The sequence below is a fragment of the Lepisma saccharinum genome, chromosome 1 (assembly GCF_977018435.1).
Source record: "Lepisma saccharinum chromosome 1, izLepSacc3.1, whole genome shotgun sequence".
In the NCBI taxonomy this organism is placed as follows: domain Eukaryota; kingdom Metazoa; phylum Arthropoda; class Insecta; order Zygentoma; family Lepismatidae; genus Lepisma; species Lepisma saccharinum.
In genome coordinates, this window is record NC_139229.1 from 154940451 (window position 1) to 154961908 (window position 21458).

General features: G+C 38.4%; 1 protein-coding gene across 1 annotated transcript in view; it reads left to right on the forward strand.

Annotated features, from left to right (window-relative positions):
- Positions 1-949: 949 nt before the first annotated feature.
- The window catches only part of LOC146002889 (integrin alpha-PS3-like), a 102440-nt gene continuing 81931 nt past the window's right edge, over positions 950-21458 (forward strand). Inside the window, exons 1-4 of the mRNA XM_083140969.1 lie at positions 950-1452; positions 13498-13631; positions 18563-18666; positions 21156-21285. Of these exons, the coding sequence (XP_082997095.1) occupies positions 1292-1452; positions 13498-13631; positions 18563-18666; positions 21156-21285 (529 nt within the window). The 5' untranslated portion in view covers positions 950-1291. The remainder of the gene's footprint in view (positions 1453-13497; positions 13632-18562; positions 18667-21155; positions 21286-21458) is intronic.

The following is a 21458-nucleotide window of genomic DNA, read 5'->3' on the forward strand; positions in this document are numbered from 1 at the left end:
GAATCTGGGACATCTGGTCCAGTAGAAAGAAGGCTGGCTATGAGCAAGTGTATGATGAATTTTTTGTAACACTTCTCATATATACGAATATGGGCCAACGAAATCACTACTGCTACTACTACTACCACCACTATTTATTATTATTACTTGCATTATTATTACTACTCGTATTCTTATTCTTATTACTTTAGATGGGCGAAAGGGGGAAATTTGCTCCTTGAAAAGGGAAATTGTACCCTCATATTGTGTCGACCATGTTATAAATCAAGCATCACATCATCAATACCGATAAACTACGAAGTGTAAGATAAAGTTCAGTAACTGTCATAACGAATGTAAATACAACAGCACTACTGAGAAAAAAGCGTGCCAAGTACATGGGCGTCCGGATGGGGAGCCGTGCCCCTCCCCCTGGAAAACGAAAGTGAACCAAAAATTTTATATTTTTCACATATAATTTCATTTCAGCCACAATAATATGTGTTAATTATTGCATGAATATGGTAAATTCAAATTTAAGCAATGTTTTTTTGAGGGAACAACACTGTTATTGGGGAAAATGTGCCATGTTTGCCCCCCTGGAAAAAATCCTACGGACGTCAATGGCCAGGTATATTTCTATAAAAAAGAAAAGAAAAGTACACTGTGAACAGGAGTATCACGCAGCGTTTCTGTTGCGCTACTACAGCACAGGACTCTACAATAGAAGATTGCAAGTTCGGTTGGTTTTTCCGAATTCCCCCCTCCTTTGGTATGCACCCCTCCCTCCCCGTTCCCCTCCTTTCTGGAATTTGTAACACACTAGCGAGACAACGTCATGCTCAAAAGTTCAGAATACATCGTCTCCTTGACCTGCCATCGCAATTTCCCTTTTGTTGTTTCTGGAAATGCATGCGCATAAGAAATCGCCCAGGTAATTGAAAAGGCTGGTGTATTAAGCTAGGTTGCACAAGAGATGCGTCTCAACATCTTACAGCGAGCTGGTTAAAGCACGTGATGGTTTTAGCGCAGTTTTCGCCCAACGACGTTCTCTTGGCGTTTAGATCCAGCTCGATAACTACGTCACTTCGCCACTTCTCGCTAAGAAGACAAGTCAATCATCTGCTAAGTTTAGCTTCTCGGAATGTTAGTTAACTTTTAACAAACTAAAAACCAACTCGTATCGCAAAATTACGTCACTTCCTGTACGAAGGCGCACAGGAAACTCTACAGCGGCGGTTCACTCGGAAATCACAAGTGACTATCGCAGAAGCTCGTGTCGCGAGAGGGTGCTTGCTCTCAGTTGGCGAGGATGTTATTGTGTGTTGTGTTGGTGGCCGTTTGTGTTAGTGTTCCCTCTTGTGCGTTCAACTTTGACGTGGAGTATGCCCAGGTATTCGACGACCCGCAAGCACAGACAGGCAGCTACTTTGGGTACACGGTGGCTTTGCAGCGGTCAAATGGTGACGTCAGGTAAGTGGAGTGATTGTGTGTGTGTGTGTGCCCTTTCCTTCTGTAGCTCACTAAAAATAGATCTGAGAGAAACTGAATTCGTGGCTAATCATAGCTAGATTTCGCCAGAATCGTAGAAATGAGAAAGTTTAAATATACCTTATGCTCAGATAGGCTTATCGGGACTGGACCTACAGTTTGAACTGGGATTCGAATCACTACAATGTACCCCACCGGGAATCGAACACGGGTCCCCATGATTACAAGGTAACAGCGTTGTTGGCGAGGGCGGAGGGGAATTCGTATTTGTTTAATAACCCATTTTCTACCACGTTCCCTGGCGTACGCAGAGGGGGGCTGATGGGGCTACAGCCCCTCAGAAATTTTAAGAAAAATCAACATTTTCAAATAAAAGCAATGAAGAACTCGGGAATAACCAAAATGATAAATGCAACTCTCTCTTAAAATGACCCCCGATTGCCATTTTTGAGAGTGGACAGTTCTAAATGTACGAAATATCTTATTGTTAATGACGTCCTCTTAGAAAGCAGCTATGTACAGGGTGGCCCTAAAGTTCCGCACCACAGGCTGTATTACAATATTTGTTGAATGTGTTGGCCACCATTGTCAAAACACAACTGTAGGCCCAAACCATCACTCGCAGGATGTGGGTCACCAAGTCCCGTTCTTCAAGAGTAAACATGGTCCACCTGCAAAAAAAAATCTCAAACATTTCACAATTATCGTCATACGCCTATGGTGCGGGACTTTGGGCCACCCTGTATAGTCACGGACACTTCTAGGTTGTGACGATTCCAATGACTTTCAATGGATCCCTTACAACCCACAATTGTATGTAACTGTACTATCCACATTTACAATTCCGGACCCTCCCGAAAAGAAAATCCTGCGAACGCCAGTGACCGCGTTAGGTTAATCGTGTGGTGAGGATGATTGATTAATTGGATAAAAGAATCGCAAGAAATTTTTAAAATCTGCTTCACGAACGCAAGCTAAAATAACCTGCTCTATGGAGACTCCAAGAGAGAGAGAATATGAAATGTAATTTATTATTTGTATTTTATTTTACATCGCTCTTCTGCCTCTATGAAGATCGATGATAAATATATGAATTGATGTCCATATCACATAGGCGCCAAGGGTGCACTTGCGTACCCCTCTGTGGAAAGTCCCGCACCCCAAAATCCTTCGGTAATAATAAATCGGTAAATAAAAGTTTATAGTACACTCATGTTCAGATAAAATGACACATACTTCAACTGTCCAAACTAATAAAATGTGAACAGGAGTGTATATATTGTGATTGAGAGATGTGCTACGATTTTTGTTAGGAATAAATATGTCCAAACTGTAGGTCAGGGGTGCCCACAAGGTCGGGGCGGATAATGGCGCGGACCGAGCCACCAAAATTGGGGGGGGGGGGATTTTTCCTTAAAATAATATAACATTCAACTTTATATGTATTTCTAATACGTATAGGCTAAGGTTTACACCTTGACACCATGCTACAATATGTGCAATGAGACGGGGGATCAGCATACATTTCTTTAATAATAATAATTCATTGACTTAAGCTGGTTCAAGTCACTTTTGCTACTAGGTGCACCGTATGTAATTCGTTAGATGAAGAAAAGGAAGAATTCGGGGGGGAATCAAGTAAAGTGTTCGGTAAATCTTAAAAATAGCGATTTTCAGTAATTGAATGGTACTAGACACTCTGTTTTGATTAAATAGATACTTTATGTGAATTATGACATGATCTGGGGAAGTGGGGGAGGGGCTGTAAGTCCAGTCCAAATTTATCATTATACAACAACTGCTATTTACTACAATTCAAAAACAACAACTTTTAAGACTGGCTATTTTCGAATGACTCCTATTTGTGTATTGCGCTTATACAAAACATATGAAATGTTACATATTGTACGGCAAAATCCTCAATATATTTGCCATTACAGACGCAAAACAAGCATATAAGCTTATGTGTATCCCTGGTACAAATCATAATTTAAATTAATTTATTGTTGATTTGCCAACACCCACGCCCCATTGTCACTTTAACCCATAACCTTCTATAGGACCACTAATAAACAAGTCACCCTTAATAGACGAAGGTGGGAAGGATGCTTGTGGACAAAACAATGACCTTCTGAGGTCTCCCTATTTCGTGTGCATGTCTCGCTTAATGTAGTAAATTTCATAATCACGTGTTCATCTTGAAAGAGTTTGGTTTGGCAACAAGTAATCCAGCTATGGTTTAATTGATACTGGGGTTAGTGGCGGATGTCTTGTGGAGGGTGAAATTTTTTCCCAGCTGTAGCCGACTTAAGTTAAATTAATTCAATGCTTATTTTTCTAGACGTCTGCATGGCCTATTGCTTAATTTTAGACACCTTTTTATGCACCATGCACATGCCGACCGATGAGATATTCGTAGTTTTAGGCTTCTTGGGGAGGGGAATCACTAAATTTTGGAGGTCAAAGAAGGAATGGTCGACTTTATAGACGTGAAATCTGAAGAGAGTTCGTCATTACTTTTATTCAGATTGACAACGTATTGTTGTTTATTTAGAAAGTTTCAGGTACAGCAAATAGCTGTCACTTTACACTGAAATCGTGAAAACAAGAAAGCCTAACATACAAAAATTTTTTAAAAAAGTCTAACGTGGCATGATTTATATTATTTGGGGAGCCTTTATTCTGATGGATGACCGAAAGGCATACTCTGAACACTTGATGGGAGATTATACTGGGTGGGAAGTTTGCAGAAAAAATGTTTTCTTATTATTACCAGTCGACGCTTTCTTCATAAAAGAGGTTTGTGTTACGTGTTGGTTGTCGCATAGGCACTCGAAGGTGAAATTCCTGAAGGAGGCAGTTGCAGCTGATTTTACCGTTGACAATTTCGTATAGATGTGAAATCATTCAACACACGGCGCTGATAGGGAGTATGCAAATTTAGAAAATATAACAGTTGCGCAATTGAAAGGTTCCTAATTGAAAGAATCCTGTAAAAAACTACCGCTGGGAAGAAATTAGTAATTTTAGATATCTTGGAAGAGGAGGGGCGCCCTAAATCTGACCATAATTGGGGTTTAATTGATACGTATACTGACGTGATTTTAAACTGTGCACTCCTAACAAACGGGCAAACTTGACATTGCTTAATATCCATATTTCCTCAATCAGCAGGTGTGTGTGTAAGGCCTTGACTGCAAGCTTCCAACATGATTCTCACCTTCTTTCCCGCTCACGTTTCAGGCTGATGTTGCTCACGGTATGAATCACACAGTTTATTTTTGAGGTTGAATAATATCACATTAGGGATGGACTCTGTATAATATTGAACGCAAAGGACTTGTGAGAAAAGTAAACACACAGTTTTTTTATAAGGAGAAGCAGCACAATTTAGGATTCTCTTTCTCTATATCTCTCTCAACCTAAGTAAACAAATAGACCTATCTATCTTAGAATGCAATGCAAACATATAGCTCTGCCTCCCTTATCTTAAATCAGCTAATTGCAAAACAGTCTTGATATTTGGCACAGTGGCATACAAGGTGACAGGACACGATATATAAATCAAACCTGTAAGAGAAGCAGGTTTAAGTCTCTCCTATTGCTTTAGTACTAAATTGATATTGATTATATAATCATATCAACTATTTCATCTTGCCTCGTTATATATATATATATAAAACTAAACTCCGTAGTTCAACAGCCCTTTAAGAGTCAAGGTCTGCAAAGCGGCCTCTCGTTGGGTACATGGCCAGCGCACAGAGTCCCATCGCCACTGTTTTCTGGCTTCCGTTACTACCGGAGCCAACTACTTCTTTTCAAGCAACTCCCTACGATGCTGGGTCAACACTGAAATTTATTGAACTCTCACCGGGAAACGAACCCAGAACCGCTCGCACCAAAGACGAGGGGCTTAGCATTTGGCTACTCGGGAGTACAGATACAAGCAATAATACACACTGCGTCATAAGTAACTTTTACGGCGTATGGAGTTCATTAAGGGAAACAACTTTCCTTAATAACGACCTATTTATTTCTCGTTCCGACGCCGAAAAACGAAATTTTAACATGAACGCTGCATAAGTTCACGATTGTCACTGATGCATAATGCAATATCTTTCTATAAATGATGAGATCCCCTTGTCCGTATAAGTCGAACATTTTTTTGTTTTCAAATATCTTACATGAAGTATACAAAGTCTCAAATGAGACCTAGAGTTTCTGGTACCTTCTAATCTCTACAAGTTTCGAAGTATCTAGTCAGCTTCCTAAATTTGGGGCAGCGGGTCAATGAACCAGAAGGTTAAAAAATAATGTGTAAATTTCAATGAACTTGGAACTCGCCTTGGGGGGCGAGTGTCTCATTGCCCCCGTCAAGTTACGCCTATGGATTTGATTTGGTCTCGAGAAGAGACCGAGACATATCTCGTTACCATCCCCAATCTTCAGTGCTCGAAGCGGAGAACGCCGCCTCTCAGCGAGGATAATTTGCATAGAACCTCCCTTTGTTGCTATGTTGAAACATACAAGCGCCCCCTTCTCAGCTATTTACAAGGCTCGAGCAAAGATCCCTTCCACCTAATAATTTCCACTTGCAGCACTGCCTATCTTCTTCGTGACTGGACACACTGGCCTAATCTTGAAGTCGAAAGCTTTACCAGGTTTTTAGCTCGGATCTGCACTCCTACATGGCTCAACCCCTGACAAAATGCTCTCAAAACAGAAAAACCATTTGTTCACCTGTCAGTGATTCTGTGCCTTGCCGATAAGCTTAGTGAACTTTTGCTGCTCGTCAATCGTGACAAGGGAATGCGTTTAATTGAGCTTCTGGAAGGAAACCACGTTGTCCTTGAAGGCTTACTGTGGCCCATGGGTCGTCCCATGCTGTCACTTTCTACAAACTATTCCCCGTTAGCTCAGATCACATCGGCACCGAAAAGAAGTTCAACGAACCTTCGCAAGGTGCAATGACGGGGAAACAAGAAAAGTCGGGAATTTTGCTTTGCATATTATATCCCCACCGCTAAAAATAATTACCTGTCAATAAATGTATAGCATTATTTAAAAAAGTATAATTTTGCTAACATAATAACGCAGTTGTGGAACGTGCCAAAGACCAAACAAATTGCACAAAAAGACACTAATGATGATTTATTTATTTTACTTCTCTTGTCTGCCACTTTCGGTTAATCGCGAAGATGGGGATGAATGATGAGATGGATGAAGGCATAATCAAAAACATATACGGACGACACAGTACGAGTCCCACGGAGGATTATACTGACTGAGACGTGAGTCCAGACGCCAGAGCCATGCTAGGCTGCAAAATGCAGTCCAGGGTGTATTATGTGGAAGTGAGATTGATTTTTATTTTAGGAATGGTCGTCCCTTACACCCCAGAAAAGAGACTATAAGCATGGTGTTATTCTCAATTAATTGAGAAGAAATATCTGTAGGGTTATATACAGTTTGAGGCATAATACGTATTAATATTTAATGAAAGTTTAGAAGGTCCACGTAACGCAATGTATTGACGTGGAAACACTGAAATAGAATTTACAGGCGGCCATGTAAGAAATTCACCGAACTGAATATGTGTGAAATATATAAGATATAGGTTGGCTTTCAAGTTACAGGGGACCGTGTCCCCCCCCCCCATGTCCCCCCTTTCCTTTTCGGACGTCCATGACTATGTTGCTCCTGTCCAAATTGTCAGTAAATTAAACTCTTTCGGATTGTAAGGGGTAACCCCTTATCAAGACACCAAAATCTCAACCTCACTTCCACGTAGTACACACTGGACTGCATTTTGCAGACTAGCGAGGCTCTGGCGTCTGGGCCCATGGTCAGTGCAATCCTGTATGGGACCAGTGTTGTGTGCCGTCCATGTTTGTTTGTCCTTCATCTATTCTATCTTATCACTACCCATTCTCATCTTCGCAATTAGCAAAAAGTGGCAGAGAAGCGAAGTAAAATAAAATCAATCAATCGCGAGTTTCTAAGCGTTGTGAACAAGAGAAACTCCATATGTTTATAAGTGAGTTGTGAACCACAGAAGAATTCATACTGTATGCAGATCAACGTTGATTATTTTCTTGTCTATAAGTTACTTTATTATGCAAAACTATTTGTTTTCTCAGTCACTTTGCGTATTTCTATCACAATTACCTCAGCAGTGATCGCTTCTAATGACATCGATTCTCAAATGTTATTTTAGCCCAAATCGTAATATTTTTTTATCACTTTTCAGTTGGTCAATATTCAGGGTTTTCATCTAGGAAAATTGTATGCAGAACGAACAAAAAATTGGACGATCCTCTTGCATTTTAAAACTTGTCAATCCGTAAGATCCTCGTGAACCTAGTAAAAGAATCGTTCACTAACCCTCAACGTAGAATCATGACCGTAACTTGGGGATTAATTTTGAGGGGGGCAAAATCGAACCTGAAATTTAACTTTGGGGGGCAGACTTGAAAAGTTTCCCAACTCATCAAAATGGGATGATTTACTAAATAATTGTCACATTTTGCAAAAGTACAACAACAAAGGACTACTCTTTATTATTTATAAATTTTATTAAGCCTGAAAATTGTGGAGGGGGGCACTTGTTCCCGCCAAGTTACGCCTTTGCGTAGAAGCAGAACACTTTTCAGTTAAAAGCTCATGTTATTCAAGGGCCTCCGCAGGGAGACCATGGGGCACTTGATTTACTGAGATATCTGTAAAAAGTCCATGTAATACGAATGGTGAGATTGTAGCGATATTTTATTACAAATAATATTGTTTAACTGCCATCTCCAATAAAATAACGAAAGAATGTTTTCACAAGAGAGAGAATCATGTTGACTGCCGTAAGTAGGGGTGTGCGGGACGGAAAATTTTTGGTCGGGATGGGATTGGGAAGGAAATATTAATATTTCTGACGTTCAGGACTGAAAAATTTATCCATTTCCCAACCAGGTCTGGAAATTTTCTGGACAGGAAATTTTCGTATGCGGTGAAAATCTTGAATTGTACACAATATTTCACCTTCAAGTGATTGTTTTTGCACGTATAGAATAAATACTGTTAATTCCAAGAAATTCCAAACACTTATAGTGCAGAAAATATCTAGTATAAAAATAACCTCTTTTAAATTGTAAATTAGATCCTTTGATGATAAAAAAAATCCACATTTCCTGTTGTTGCTATTAAATATACAATACACAATATGCCTCGTATCACAACAAAAACAAATATATATATATATATATATATTTCTTCTTGTAAAGTACTTACATTAATAGTGGCAAATACAAAGGAGGGCATTTGAAACTTGCACATCTGCAAATGTCGAATTTTAGAACATAAAACTCTAACATTTCAAACTGTTTTGCTGCTAGGCTGATTCCCTCCATGAAGCTTGAGGCCTGGAGCAATTTCCCAAACCCATCCTCATCTAGGCCGACGCTAATTGCACGTAAAAACTTATTGTAACCTAATAACTAGTGGTGCTTCTTACTTGAGTAAAGCGTTTGTTCCATACTTTTACAATTGCGTTTCAACGTTTTGCAGCCACCTAATAAAAGTACAAGGGGAATTTCTTCTAATTTAGCGAGATAAGAAAAACATACCCACGGTAAGCGAGGTTCACAGCAGTTGAAAGACATGGGCAGTTAGAATGAAGGGGAGGGAAACTTAGATAAGAGAGATAGGGAGATTATGTCAAGATAAACGATAGCCTGTGTATATGTAGCCTAGCCTTACAATACAGATTCATCATTGCCATTGACACTTTTTTCTGTCAGATAACATTCTAAAGATGTTACTAGCTACTCTATGGAAGCCGAACCATACTAGCAGAGAAACCCCTCAATTCATGCATTCTTGTTTATCCTATTTGAAACATTTACATATATACATCCTGAGGTTTATTCTTTCCTGCTTGTCCATAGCTTATACCGCGTTTTTTACAACCTGTCCCGGTTCCCGCGCTAGTTGCTCCCTGGCTTTTCTCGGTGCTGGGGAAAGTCAAAGCCAGGCAGCCAATTAAAATACGCAACGTCGCAACAGCGTCTACGTAAGCGCCTCTCTTCTGGCCTCCATTCGCTGCTCGCTGCCCAGCAGACGATTTTTTCCTCGTTTCTCATTGGCACCGAAACTGTCGAGCGCTCCCTAGCGCGGGAAAGGGGGCAGGTTGTAACAAACGCGGTATACTAAACATGTCGTTTCCTGGTAGAGAAATGCTAGTGGCAACCATGAATGTGTTGCATAGCTGCAGGCATGGGCGTTTATATACATAGTTCACGTGAGGGGTGGGTTCAACTTTTGGTAAGATTAGGGTTACTATATTTCATATGTGAAAATCCGAGACACAGCTGACCTGAAGCTTGTTGGGGAGCGGGGGGGGGGAGTGGAGGTTCTTGACCCGACAAAGTTGAGTGTGTGTGTGTGTACATATTCATTATCATATTCTTTACACTTCTTAAAAAGAAACCGAAATCTATTTCGAAGTATATCATTGACATAGGCGTGCGCAGACCCTCTGATTAGGGAGTACAAAAGCCTTGATGAAAGTTCAGTCTGAAAAGAAAAAACACATTTTATCTCGCTCTTTTAGTTTTATTGCATTGAGAGTATGTGTGTGTGTATATATATATATATATATATATTATACATATTATTTAAATACATTACATAATCAATTCATCCTCCCCATAAGAAATCAACAGCAAAAATGATATAAATTGTCTCTGAAATGTGCGCGCGCACCTTTACATCCGAACAATTGATTCATTGATTGATTTGCTTTATTTTACTTCGCTTTTTGGGCCAGTTTTGGCTAATTTGCGATGATTGGAATAAGTGATGAAATTGATGAATGGACACTCGCAAACATTCATGCCCAGGCCAAGATTCGAACCTGACACCCCTGTCGTCGTAGCGCTATGCGCTAACCACTGCACCATGGGGGCTGGCCTCCGATCAATTGTTCCTGCATTTACGACAAAACTGTTTAGCAGAAACAGTCTGAAGTCCATAGTTGTTATTATTTCTATCTCTCGTTCTAGTAATTTCAAATGCAGTAGAGGATAGAAGCAAAATGCGAGCGAAGCGAGCAAGAAAAATTTCTGACCCAAAATTTTACAAACTGAAAACAATATTGATTTTATAGGGCACAAAAAAATTCATGGGGCGCCATGGCATTCTCTTTACATTCTTTTCATTTAGATTGTTTGGCGCCGAGGGCCAACTCCCGGTAAAATTTTAAATTGAGTGGGCAATTACCCCTCTGTGCCCCACTGCAGGCGCTCTTGGCCGTCTAGAAGAAATAATGCAAGAGAGACATAAAAACTAATACCATCTTGAGTGTCCTTTTGTCCTGCTGCTATTATATTCGGCTAGCCTTGCTTTCTTTTACTTAAATGTTTGCCCCCCCCCCAATTGATTTTCGTCCACTCCACTCCCTTACCCCGTAGTTGCTTTGGATTTTCATCAACTTGAAGATATAATATTGTTTAGTAACGGTAATAGGATTCCTCTACACTAAATTTCTAGGTGAAAGTATAATATATGGGAATAGACATCTGGAAGAGGGACAAGGATGGCCACACTTTCCCCTTAAAAAGGTATATATTTCACACGTATAATTTTATTTCAGTTACAGTAATTTACATTAATTATTATTATGAGGATGCAGGAATGTGATAATTTCAAATTCAAGTGGTGTTCTTTGAGGAAGCAACATTATTATCGGGGTAATATGCCCCATGGAAAAATACCTTGCTTGTTCCTCCGTGGAAAAAAATTGCGGACGTCCATGATTAGAGTGGGCATTTTTTTCTAATATCTCGTTTAGAATACCGATATGTTCACAGTACCCCTTTTGAGGTGTCCACAAGCCACACTACTTAATATTGATGCTTTTCTGTTCATCTTGTGTCAAACAACTTGAGAATGTTAAGGTGTTTCCCTGGTTTTCTTACACTGCGTTTTTAAAGGCCAAATTTCTTTAAGAAAACTCGAAGGAAAAAATATAACTGATTTGACAGTATCAATGCAGTTTCTTGTCGCAGAAATTCCGAAACTATCAGGAAATTGTAGACATTTGTTCTGCATTCCCATCTAGTGTGTGGAATTTCGTAATTTCCTTCCTATCCGTATCGTCTCCTATACGTAGGGAGACGAATTTATGGTAAATAAAAAATGAGAAGAGCTGTAAATAAAATGTTAGATCAGCGGTATATACCAGCGGTGAAAAAAAAAATTGGCACACACTTTTTCATTATGAGAGGAAACAACATACAAAAGAGCTATAAATTGATAAACTACTTGATTTTTATATGCTGTACACATGCACAAGTACTTAGCTGTCCAACCAAAAAGAAAACATCAAAACAAAATCACTTCATTTCTAAATTGCATATCTCAAGTGATTTATTCATTGTATGTATTGAAAGGATATCCTTGCTGTCCAACAAATAAAATAATCACTACTGCACACACAAACACATGTTGAAAATCACATGATGATAAACAAAATTCATTCATGACTGAACACCAATGACACCATTGTTTCCCTTGATGTGCGGGAACAGACTAATCTTATCGCTGCTACAGCTAGCAAGTTCAATGAAACTGGAAGTGGAGTAGACATTCGGGGGAAGAAAAGAATGCAGCTTGACAGGGAACGAATTTTTCGAACTGAGATTATGTGCATGGGAAATCCCAATTTGCAGCGTCTTCCTGATGTGATCGAAGATGAAACGTTCTTCAGCTGCTTTAGGTAAACGATTCGTTACAAATCGACAGTTTGCGCGCACAACCTCGATTGCCGGTTTTTGGGTTTTTTCTACTTAATTTGATGATATTTCACGGTTATTTTGCGAAAAAGCGTTCATTTCGTGGAAAAGCACACATTTCGCATTACTTCGCGAATAAAACTCATGTATATTTCATCATTGGGGGTGTAGTTACGTGCAGAATGTTCAAAATTGAATTTTTTTTTCACATTTCGCGATTTCGTGCATCGCAAAAATTCAATGTCCCTACCTATACGTATCTAATTTAGGAGAATAAAATAAGTCCAAATAATTTTTTATGAACAAGCGGATAGAACAGGTAATCTGGTAATTTTATTCAAACTTAAGCGGGGGTTTGAACCCATAGAGTCGAAATGAGATAAAACGTTATTAAGGAAAGTTGTTCACATTGGTGTCATCTACATGCTGTAAAAGATTGTCGATGGTTCACAGAAACACACTGTGTACATGTATATCCATATACGAATTGAATATAATTGTATTTGTGTGTGACTTAAAATTTTCACTAATGCTCTAAGTTGGAGGTAGGGTCAAGGCGACCCCCAGGATATTTTCTAAGGAGGTGCAGCAGTGCTTAAAGTGGGGAAAGGTGGGGTGGATTTCCCTCAGTTAAGAGAATTCTCATAAAGCATCCCCGGTACTAGGATAATTTTCAGGGGTACCTAATCTACTTCATGTCACCTCATGTCTGTTTTCATGCTACAATTTCAAAATTTGAATTGTATGAGGGATTTCCAGATATCTCAGGGCAAGGCAAGTGCCCCTGTGAGTGTCCTTATGTGGGGGTGGGTATTCTTTCGAGTAGCAGATTTTACGCAAAACATCCCAAGAAACTTCAGTTTCCTTTTTCTACATTACCTATGCCCATGGTCGTCCAGAATCCTCAAAAACGAATATGAACCTAAATATTAATATTTCACACATATAATTTCATGTCGGTTACAGTAAATTGTTAATTATAAGGGTGTAGCAAGAACATAACTTCAAACTGAAGGAGTGGGTTTTCCCCCTTGGTTGGGCAACACTATTATGGGTTAAATATACTTATGATCAATACCTATATTTCTGAGCAAGGAACAAGATAACACCAGAACCAACAAATAGGAAAGGGACTATTTCTCAGTTTTTGTTTACATTAACTTTCTTCTTACGGTAGATGGAGAATAGATACAATTTTACCTATAAAGTTGTAACCTCATCTCACCTTGCTGTTTCTCTTTTGCAGATTACTGGTGGGTGCTCCTAGAGCGAACTCTACATATATTGCTCACCAAGCTGTTCGAGAACCAGGGGCTCTTTATCGCTGCAACTTAAACTCTTCAGCGAATAGCTGTGAACATATCATCTTAGATACCTCAGGTAATGGTTTGGCATATTTCATTTTAGTTGCATACCAGGGCTGCTGTTAGGAAATGTGAGGCCCTGTCCAAACTATATCTGCTTCTGCAAGGCCCTTATATATATGTAAACAAAGGTTTTTTTATCCCCTATTACAATTGACAAAATTTCACTCACATAAGGCAAACAACTTTTATTGATATTTTTTTTCCTAGTTGACAGTGCTTGAAGTGAGGAGTGGGGGATGTGAGGGGATGGTATCCCCAGCTATCAAATTTTTCACAAAGCATCCCTCCAGCTCTCACATTGTTACAATTTTAAACCATAGAAACATTCTCCCAGCTAGACCAAAGGCTCAACCAAACATCCCCCCAGATAGCAATTTCCACTTCCAGCGCTGCTAGTTGAGGCCTTGTTTCAGTGCTCGGAAAACATATGTTACTATCCATTCACTACATATTCATTGCTTTTACTGCCTCTGATTTTATTTTTTTCTGTTGGTAGCATGTAATCTACAGAAACTGGATCATGCTAGCAGAGAAGCAGACAGGATGAAACCTTCGAGATTAACTCTTTCTTTCAATCCATGCATTGTTGAATGGTATTTAAAGGTAGTAAAATATTTTGAAAGCACCCTTTCCGGCTTTTCAACAATTCAATTTTGGGAGGAGGGGGCTGTTTTTAGCCTTTCAGAATGCGGATTCAGATTTAGGCATACATTAGTTATGCAATGCCCCTCAAAGCGTGAAGCCCCGTATTATCAGGTGCAGATCCATGGGGAGGGCGATAGAGGCGATGACCCCTCCCAACTGCCAGGTTTTTGAATATATTATTATGCCTAATATTTTTCAAAACTCTACTGTTCTGTCTTTTATCACAAAGTTTACCAGGCTCGAGAATATATTTTTTTAAAGTTTGATTAAGCCCACTTTTTGCTCATGATAGGCCATTCGGAACTAGACCTACTCTGCAAGATGCCTCAAGAGGGGATCTGGCTCGATATCCCTTGATAGAATAGGTTTGTTTTTTGTTTATTCACTATACTCCTCATACCTGATAATTCAGTTTATCTTGATAATAGGAGGAATTGTGTTAATAATGACAGACAATAATAAGAATCTATTCCAGACCTGGACCCTATTTTTACCAAAAATATATATATACTTTCATATCTAGAACATGGTTGGCTTCTGTTTACAGTACTATACAAGACAAGAATGGATTCTCGGTGAGGTGAGATACCCAACTGTAATTCGTCCCTCCGAACTGTATCTTCTGGATCTGCCACTGCATATTATACCATGTGCCTCCACACTAATGGCAGCCCTGTTGCCAAAATTTAAAATAATATTAATGAAATATATTTACTACTAAATATTTTTAAACCATAATCATATAATGTCTTGCACATTGTAAAACGTGCACTACAAATATAAAATTCATGAATATGTTAATTCTTAATATGTGTAAGTTATATTCAAGTTCTTAAATGCCAAGCTTGTTGGTCATTTTTGATCTTCCTACCAAAGTACTCAGGTTTGAGTCCCAGTATGGACAAGAGTGGTGTTATGATTGTTCCTTCATCAATTTCATCTAATCATCACCTATTCTCATCTTCTTGATTAGACAAAAGTGGCAGAAAAGCAAATAAGAATACAGTTCTTAAATGTAATTATTTAAATAATATTATAAAAGTCTTGGTAGCTCTTCTGGCCATTTTAGATTTAGATTTTAGAAATGAAGATTTAAATAAATAAAATGAAATCTCAACCTTAGTGTGAAACAGCAGACCAGCACATATTAGAAGTTAAGAATAGTTACTGGCTATTCTTTTTTCACAATGATGATGAAATTAATTAGAATATGAATATTGTTTACAGAATACTTTAATGAGATATCATGTAAGCATAAAAATATAGGTGATTCAATTTCTTACCTAGTGTTAACCTTTCCTACTGACAATCTTCCAGATATGACTTGTCAATATAACCATGATAAAAATATATGGTCAAGTATTGACTTTGTTATCACAAGAAAAGTCAACAGTAGGTAAGATAAAAACTTTCCAAGAAGAAGTTGTTTGATAATATATATATATATATATATATATATATAATATGTATGTATATACAAGGTGCATCTGAAAAGTTTGGTGAATGGTCTCAGAAAATAAAGGAAACAAGAGTTACAAAAAAAATACCTTTACTGGCCTTCAAAGTAATCACCATTAGCTACAACACACATCTGACATCGGTTGTAAAGCTGTTGGAAACTGGCAGCAAACGCTTCTTGTGGAATCACACGAAGCACAGTGGTCACACGTTGGATATCCGCAACGTCTGCGAAGTGGAAGCCTTTCAGGGCTAATTTAAGGCGGGGAAACAAAAAGAAGTCTGCCAGTGCCAAATCTGGAGAATACGGAGGGTGTGGAAGAACAGTCACCTAGCGTTGAGCGAGAAAGTTGGCCATGCGGATTGCAGTGTGCGGACGGGCGTTGTCATGGAGGAAAGTCCACTGTCCACTCCGGTACAGTTCTGGCCGAACCCGCCGGATGCGTTGCAGCAGCCGTTTCAAAACTCCCTCATAAACTTCCGCGTTGACAGTTTGACCCGCTGGTAGAAATTCTTAATGGATCAAGCCCTTGCTGTTGAAAAAGGCGAAAAACATAGTCTTAATCTTGGATTTTGTCAGCAGACTTTTTTTAGGAGGCAGGGAAGATGATGAACGCCATGCCATTGACTGTTTCTTGGTCTCCGGATCGTATTGGTAGCACCAGGTCTCATCTCCAGTAATGATGGTTTCCAAAAACTGCAGATTCCGGTCAGACATGTCGATGACATCTCCAGACGTTTCCATCAGAGTTCGCTTCTGCTCGTCTGTCAGCATGTGTGGTACAAACCGGACACAAATCTTTCGCTTTTTTAAATGTTCGTGAACAATAGTGCGTACTTTGCTTATCTGCAACTCTTCTGCGATCATTCTCAACGACAATCGCCGATCATCTGCAAGCATCCGTCTCACTCGTTCGATGTTGTCTTGGATTGTGCTTGTTGACTGTCGACCTGAACGCGGCTCATCCTCGACACCTTCCTTTCCATCTCTAAAGCGTTTAAACCACTCAAACACACACTTTTTACTCACTGCTTCAACACCGTACACTTGCACTAACATTCCATGAGTCTCCGTCGTCGTTTTCCCTAATTTGAAGCAAAACTTCATGTTAACGCGTTGCTCCATTTTGCGCTCCATGTTGCAATGACACGAGTTCGTACACTCACTCCGTTAGCTTTGTCGCAGCATGCACCATTGCTCCACTTTGGCGATTTGCACAATAGGGGCCGCTTGTTGACATGTCTCTCAATGCACATGCGCGGGCGAGTCATCCTAACCAATGTGATTTTTCAAATATGGGATCATTCACCAAACTTTTCAGATGCACCTTGTATATGGACAGATTGATCTGTGTTGGAATACTTCGATGGCGGAGTAGTTAGCAAAACATCCTATAATTCCAGGGGTTCGGATCCTGGCCTGGGCATGGGGATACTTTGTGAGTTTTCCTTTATCAGTTTCATCATTCATCCGATAAGCCAAAAGTGGCTGAAAAGCGATGTAAAATAAACCTAGTCATTCAATCAATCAAACTTGTAGATCTAAAAATAAATTAATGTGTGTACATAAATGGCTGTTCATCAGTATTAATATCATGCGACTTATAGGGAAAGCACAATGAAAGAGTGGTTATCCATAACTATATTTCAGAACTAGAAGTGGGAAGGTAAGAAAGGTCTTTCATCTTGAAGCATTATTCAAATTTAAGAAATTCTAGATCTTCTTATTAACAGCTTTTGAGTTTTTTTTTGTTTTTTTTTTTGCATAATATGTAATACTTCTGAAGTCAAGGTAAAATTCTTCGAATGTAGAAATAACAAAAACAACAATAATAATAATATTATAATAAAAATATGTATTATTTATTATTCTATGTCTTATAAAAGACTTCTACTTGACCCATCATATGAATGGATATCTAGCACAACTGTTTTTTTTTCATTATTTTTTTTTTTTTTACCGGGTTCAAATCACACCTTTGGTGTGATACGATACGGATAATGGATATCCGCATTTCAAATTATCCATTTCATTCTGGCATGGATGTCCACAGGATTTTCCTGGGAGGAGCAAGAAGGTATTTTTTTTCAGGGGGAACAAACTAGGTTTGTATTATCCCTAAAAAAAAATATTCATTTAGCTTGAAGTTCTTGCAATGGTCTTCTAATAATTAACATAAATTACTTTGGTTGAAATGACATTTTATGTGCAAAATACATAATTTTTGGTTGACATTCATATTACAGGAGGAGTGGGGGGGGGTGGTAACGCCCCCTGCCTCCCTTCCAGTCAGTATACTGAAATGCTTAGTTATATATATATATATATATATATATATATATATATATATATATATATATATATATATATATATATATATATAAATGTTAACATTTATACACCAAAGTTAGATGATATTTTTTTTCCATAAAGTTCATGTTGTGTGAGCCTTCATATGAAACTCTTAATTTCTGGAAGTTTTGAAAACTGTGGAAGTATTTATTCTTTGAGTATTTTGTACTAAGTTTTTTCAATCTAACAAAACTTTTATTTTGGTTATTCTTCTGGAATACTAACTAACTGAACCTTATTTCAGTTATTAACAATAAAAATAATAAGCTTTCTTAGTTTTTGTATCTTGAAATGAACAATGCCAATTTACAGGGAGAGAGGGTCAATGGACTAGTTGAATCCCCCTCTCCCAATACCCATGCCCCCAGGCTGTAGTTTGGGTGATCCTGTCATAAACAGTATTCTTACGGTACCATTTATAATTTTAAAATGAATTCAAGTTTTGGCAATATGCATTTTAACTTGCCTGTATTTTTGCTTTATTTCAGGAAATGAAGTACAAAGAGGAATACAAAACTGCAAAGATAAAAAAGATTATGCTTGGATAGGTGGAGCATTAGATGTCCATTATGCAAGTGGCAGTGAGACAGTGGTATGATGCTTTTCCTTTCAGTTATCTATAATTACATCGTACTTGCCTTATATTCTGTGTCAAATGAAAGAAACATGGGCTTTCATAACCTGGGAAAATTTTCCATAACTCACCTGAGTTTCTACTGATCATTTTTAATTTATAGTTATTTAATAATAATAATTAGGGCTGAGCCGATACCACTTTGAACCAATACCAATACTCTCACCGATTAGCACCGATACCAATATGGATACTGATGCTTTAAAATTGTAATAATTACAAGTGGAATACCAGAACACTAACATTAATCAATATTTTGAAGTTGTTCAAAATATTGTTATTTTTTGAAGTTCTTCAAAATATTGATTAATATTAGTGTTCTAGTATTTCACTCAAATTATATGCAGCAATTTACCAAGATTTCTGCTTTAAAATATTCAAGAACTACAGCATATTAAATTACACGTTACCACAAAATACAGTGTGTTCACACAATACTAATGCAAAATACTAAAAAGACTTCAAATTTTGCATAATTTCCTAATTAGACACTGCGAAAGTGTTGTGCAGCTTTTTTGCAGGCCGCGAAAGACCAAAATGCGGGAAAGGTATCGGCTGGTATATAAATAAATTACAATCAATTATTTTCAATACCCGGGGCCTCCTGATGGTGCAGTGGTAGTGTCGTTGCCTTGTAACGATACCTGGTGGCGGCACATAGTGATTCGGATCCCACTTTAAACTGTAGGTCCAGTCCCAATTAGCCTTACTGTGCATAAAATGGACTTAAAACACCAATTCAATCAATCGATCAACTTTCCAATACCCTTACATTGGCTCAGCTCTAATAATATGTTTATTCAGCATGCATATAGAGATATTATTATTAAAATAATTTGAAATTAAGTATTTTTAATTGTAGACTGAGTAGTAGAATAAATTTTCACATGTTTTAAAACATAATCACCCCACCTGAAAAAGGTCACCTGAAAATGGTCACAAATACTAAAACTACAGTGCCGGTGAATTGATGGAAACAGTTATATTTGTGGAGTGATTTGCAGTCATGAAATGGCATTAATTTGAAAAGAAAAGTAAAATAAAATTAAATAAATAGCCTGCATCACACAAGAAGAAACATCACAATGTGATTCTGGACATCAGGTGTTGGATTGTGTACTTGAATTTATTTTTCTATGTTATATGAATATAAATAGTATCCTGAGAGATATTTCATACCAAGGCAACAAACCACAAGCGAGCAGTCGGTAATCAAAGCAGTCTTACAAACCATAGGGACACAAGCTCTGACTGCACCATTTCCTCAAGGAGATTTTTGACCAAAGCATCACGTGACAAACAATATGGGAATTTCACACCAAAGCAACACAGGTCGTTCGGTCCAAGGCAGCTTTCAGACTGAAGCGACACATGTCACTTGGAAACGTGCCAATCAAGAGCAACATTTCACACCATAGTGACATGAGAGGCAGCACAGGCCAGTGTTCGGTTGGTGAAATCCTCAAGCGACAAGTGAGGCAACATGTTCTAATCTGGCTCAGTTTGAGTGACACACAAGTGACAAAGCTTATTCTGTTGCCTAGATCTGTTGTTGTAATGAGCGACTTATCGTGTCACCTAGATCTGTTGTTTGCACAATTAGCAGCAAACGCTTGGTAATAGAGTGAAGACACTGTCACTTGTCACTTCGTTGGGAACTCTCCCTGTGGCGTGCCACTTTGGGCTGAGTACCCTTCCTTTAAGGAGCTTTCCGACCGAAGTAACAAGTAGCCTGCAAATATGACACATGATTGTGTGCTGAATGTGTCGCTTGATGAATGGTTTGCTGTTCGGACCCTCATACCCAATGAATGCTATTTTACAGTCTGGATGTGTCTGTGTCACTAGTCACATCAGTGCGAACATCCCGTATTGCGTGTCCCATTGGTCTGAAAGTTTCCTTATGTTCATGTCGATGGCACTAAGGGCGTTTTGTGGGTTTTCCTTTGTCATTTCATGCAATCATCAGTTATCATCATCGATGCGATTAGTTTCAAGCGGAATAAAGCGACAGTAAATATCAAAAATGCAAATGCTTCAGTGTGTATTTTTTAAAAGAAATGATGATAATAATAATGAACCCAATTCATACACAAAAATTGTTACCAAGAGCATTCCACGCGTATATTTTCTCCCATATTATTAATGGAAGTCACGATAACAGGACGTGGTCGACTATCTAGAATGTTCATTAATATCTTCACGACCACTGTACCAAATATATAGCAATTATCATATTAATTTAAATGAAAGGAAGTCCTACAGTTGTAGTTGTAACGTTGTTGTAATCCCAGGTTTGATCCCCAACGGAAACACATGGTGGTTCAAATCCTATTTTAATCTACAGGTCCAGTCCTGATTGGCCTTTCTATGCACATGTGAACTTAAAACAAACTTTGCAAACAAATTAATTAATAACATTAATGTTAATATTTTTTCAATTGCAGGTATGTGCTCCTAGATGGAAAAATCAGTTCTTCAGCGAATACTATTTAATGAATGGAGCATGCTATTACCTTACAACTGAGGAGCATTGGTCTCGCAATTCCTACAAATTATTACCTCTGATAAATACTGGTAAGTTTCCATCATACACACCTATGAATCTCTAGTTATAACATGCATTTGTCCCCACTGGGGACAACACTATGTTTCTTCTTATGAGGTAGAACATCTGTTTTTCCAAAACCTATTGGTTAATGCTATTGTCTTGTAATTAAAGGGACCAGGTTGAATTTCTGATTGATTCA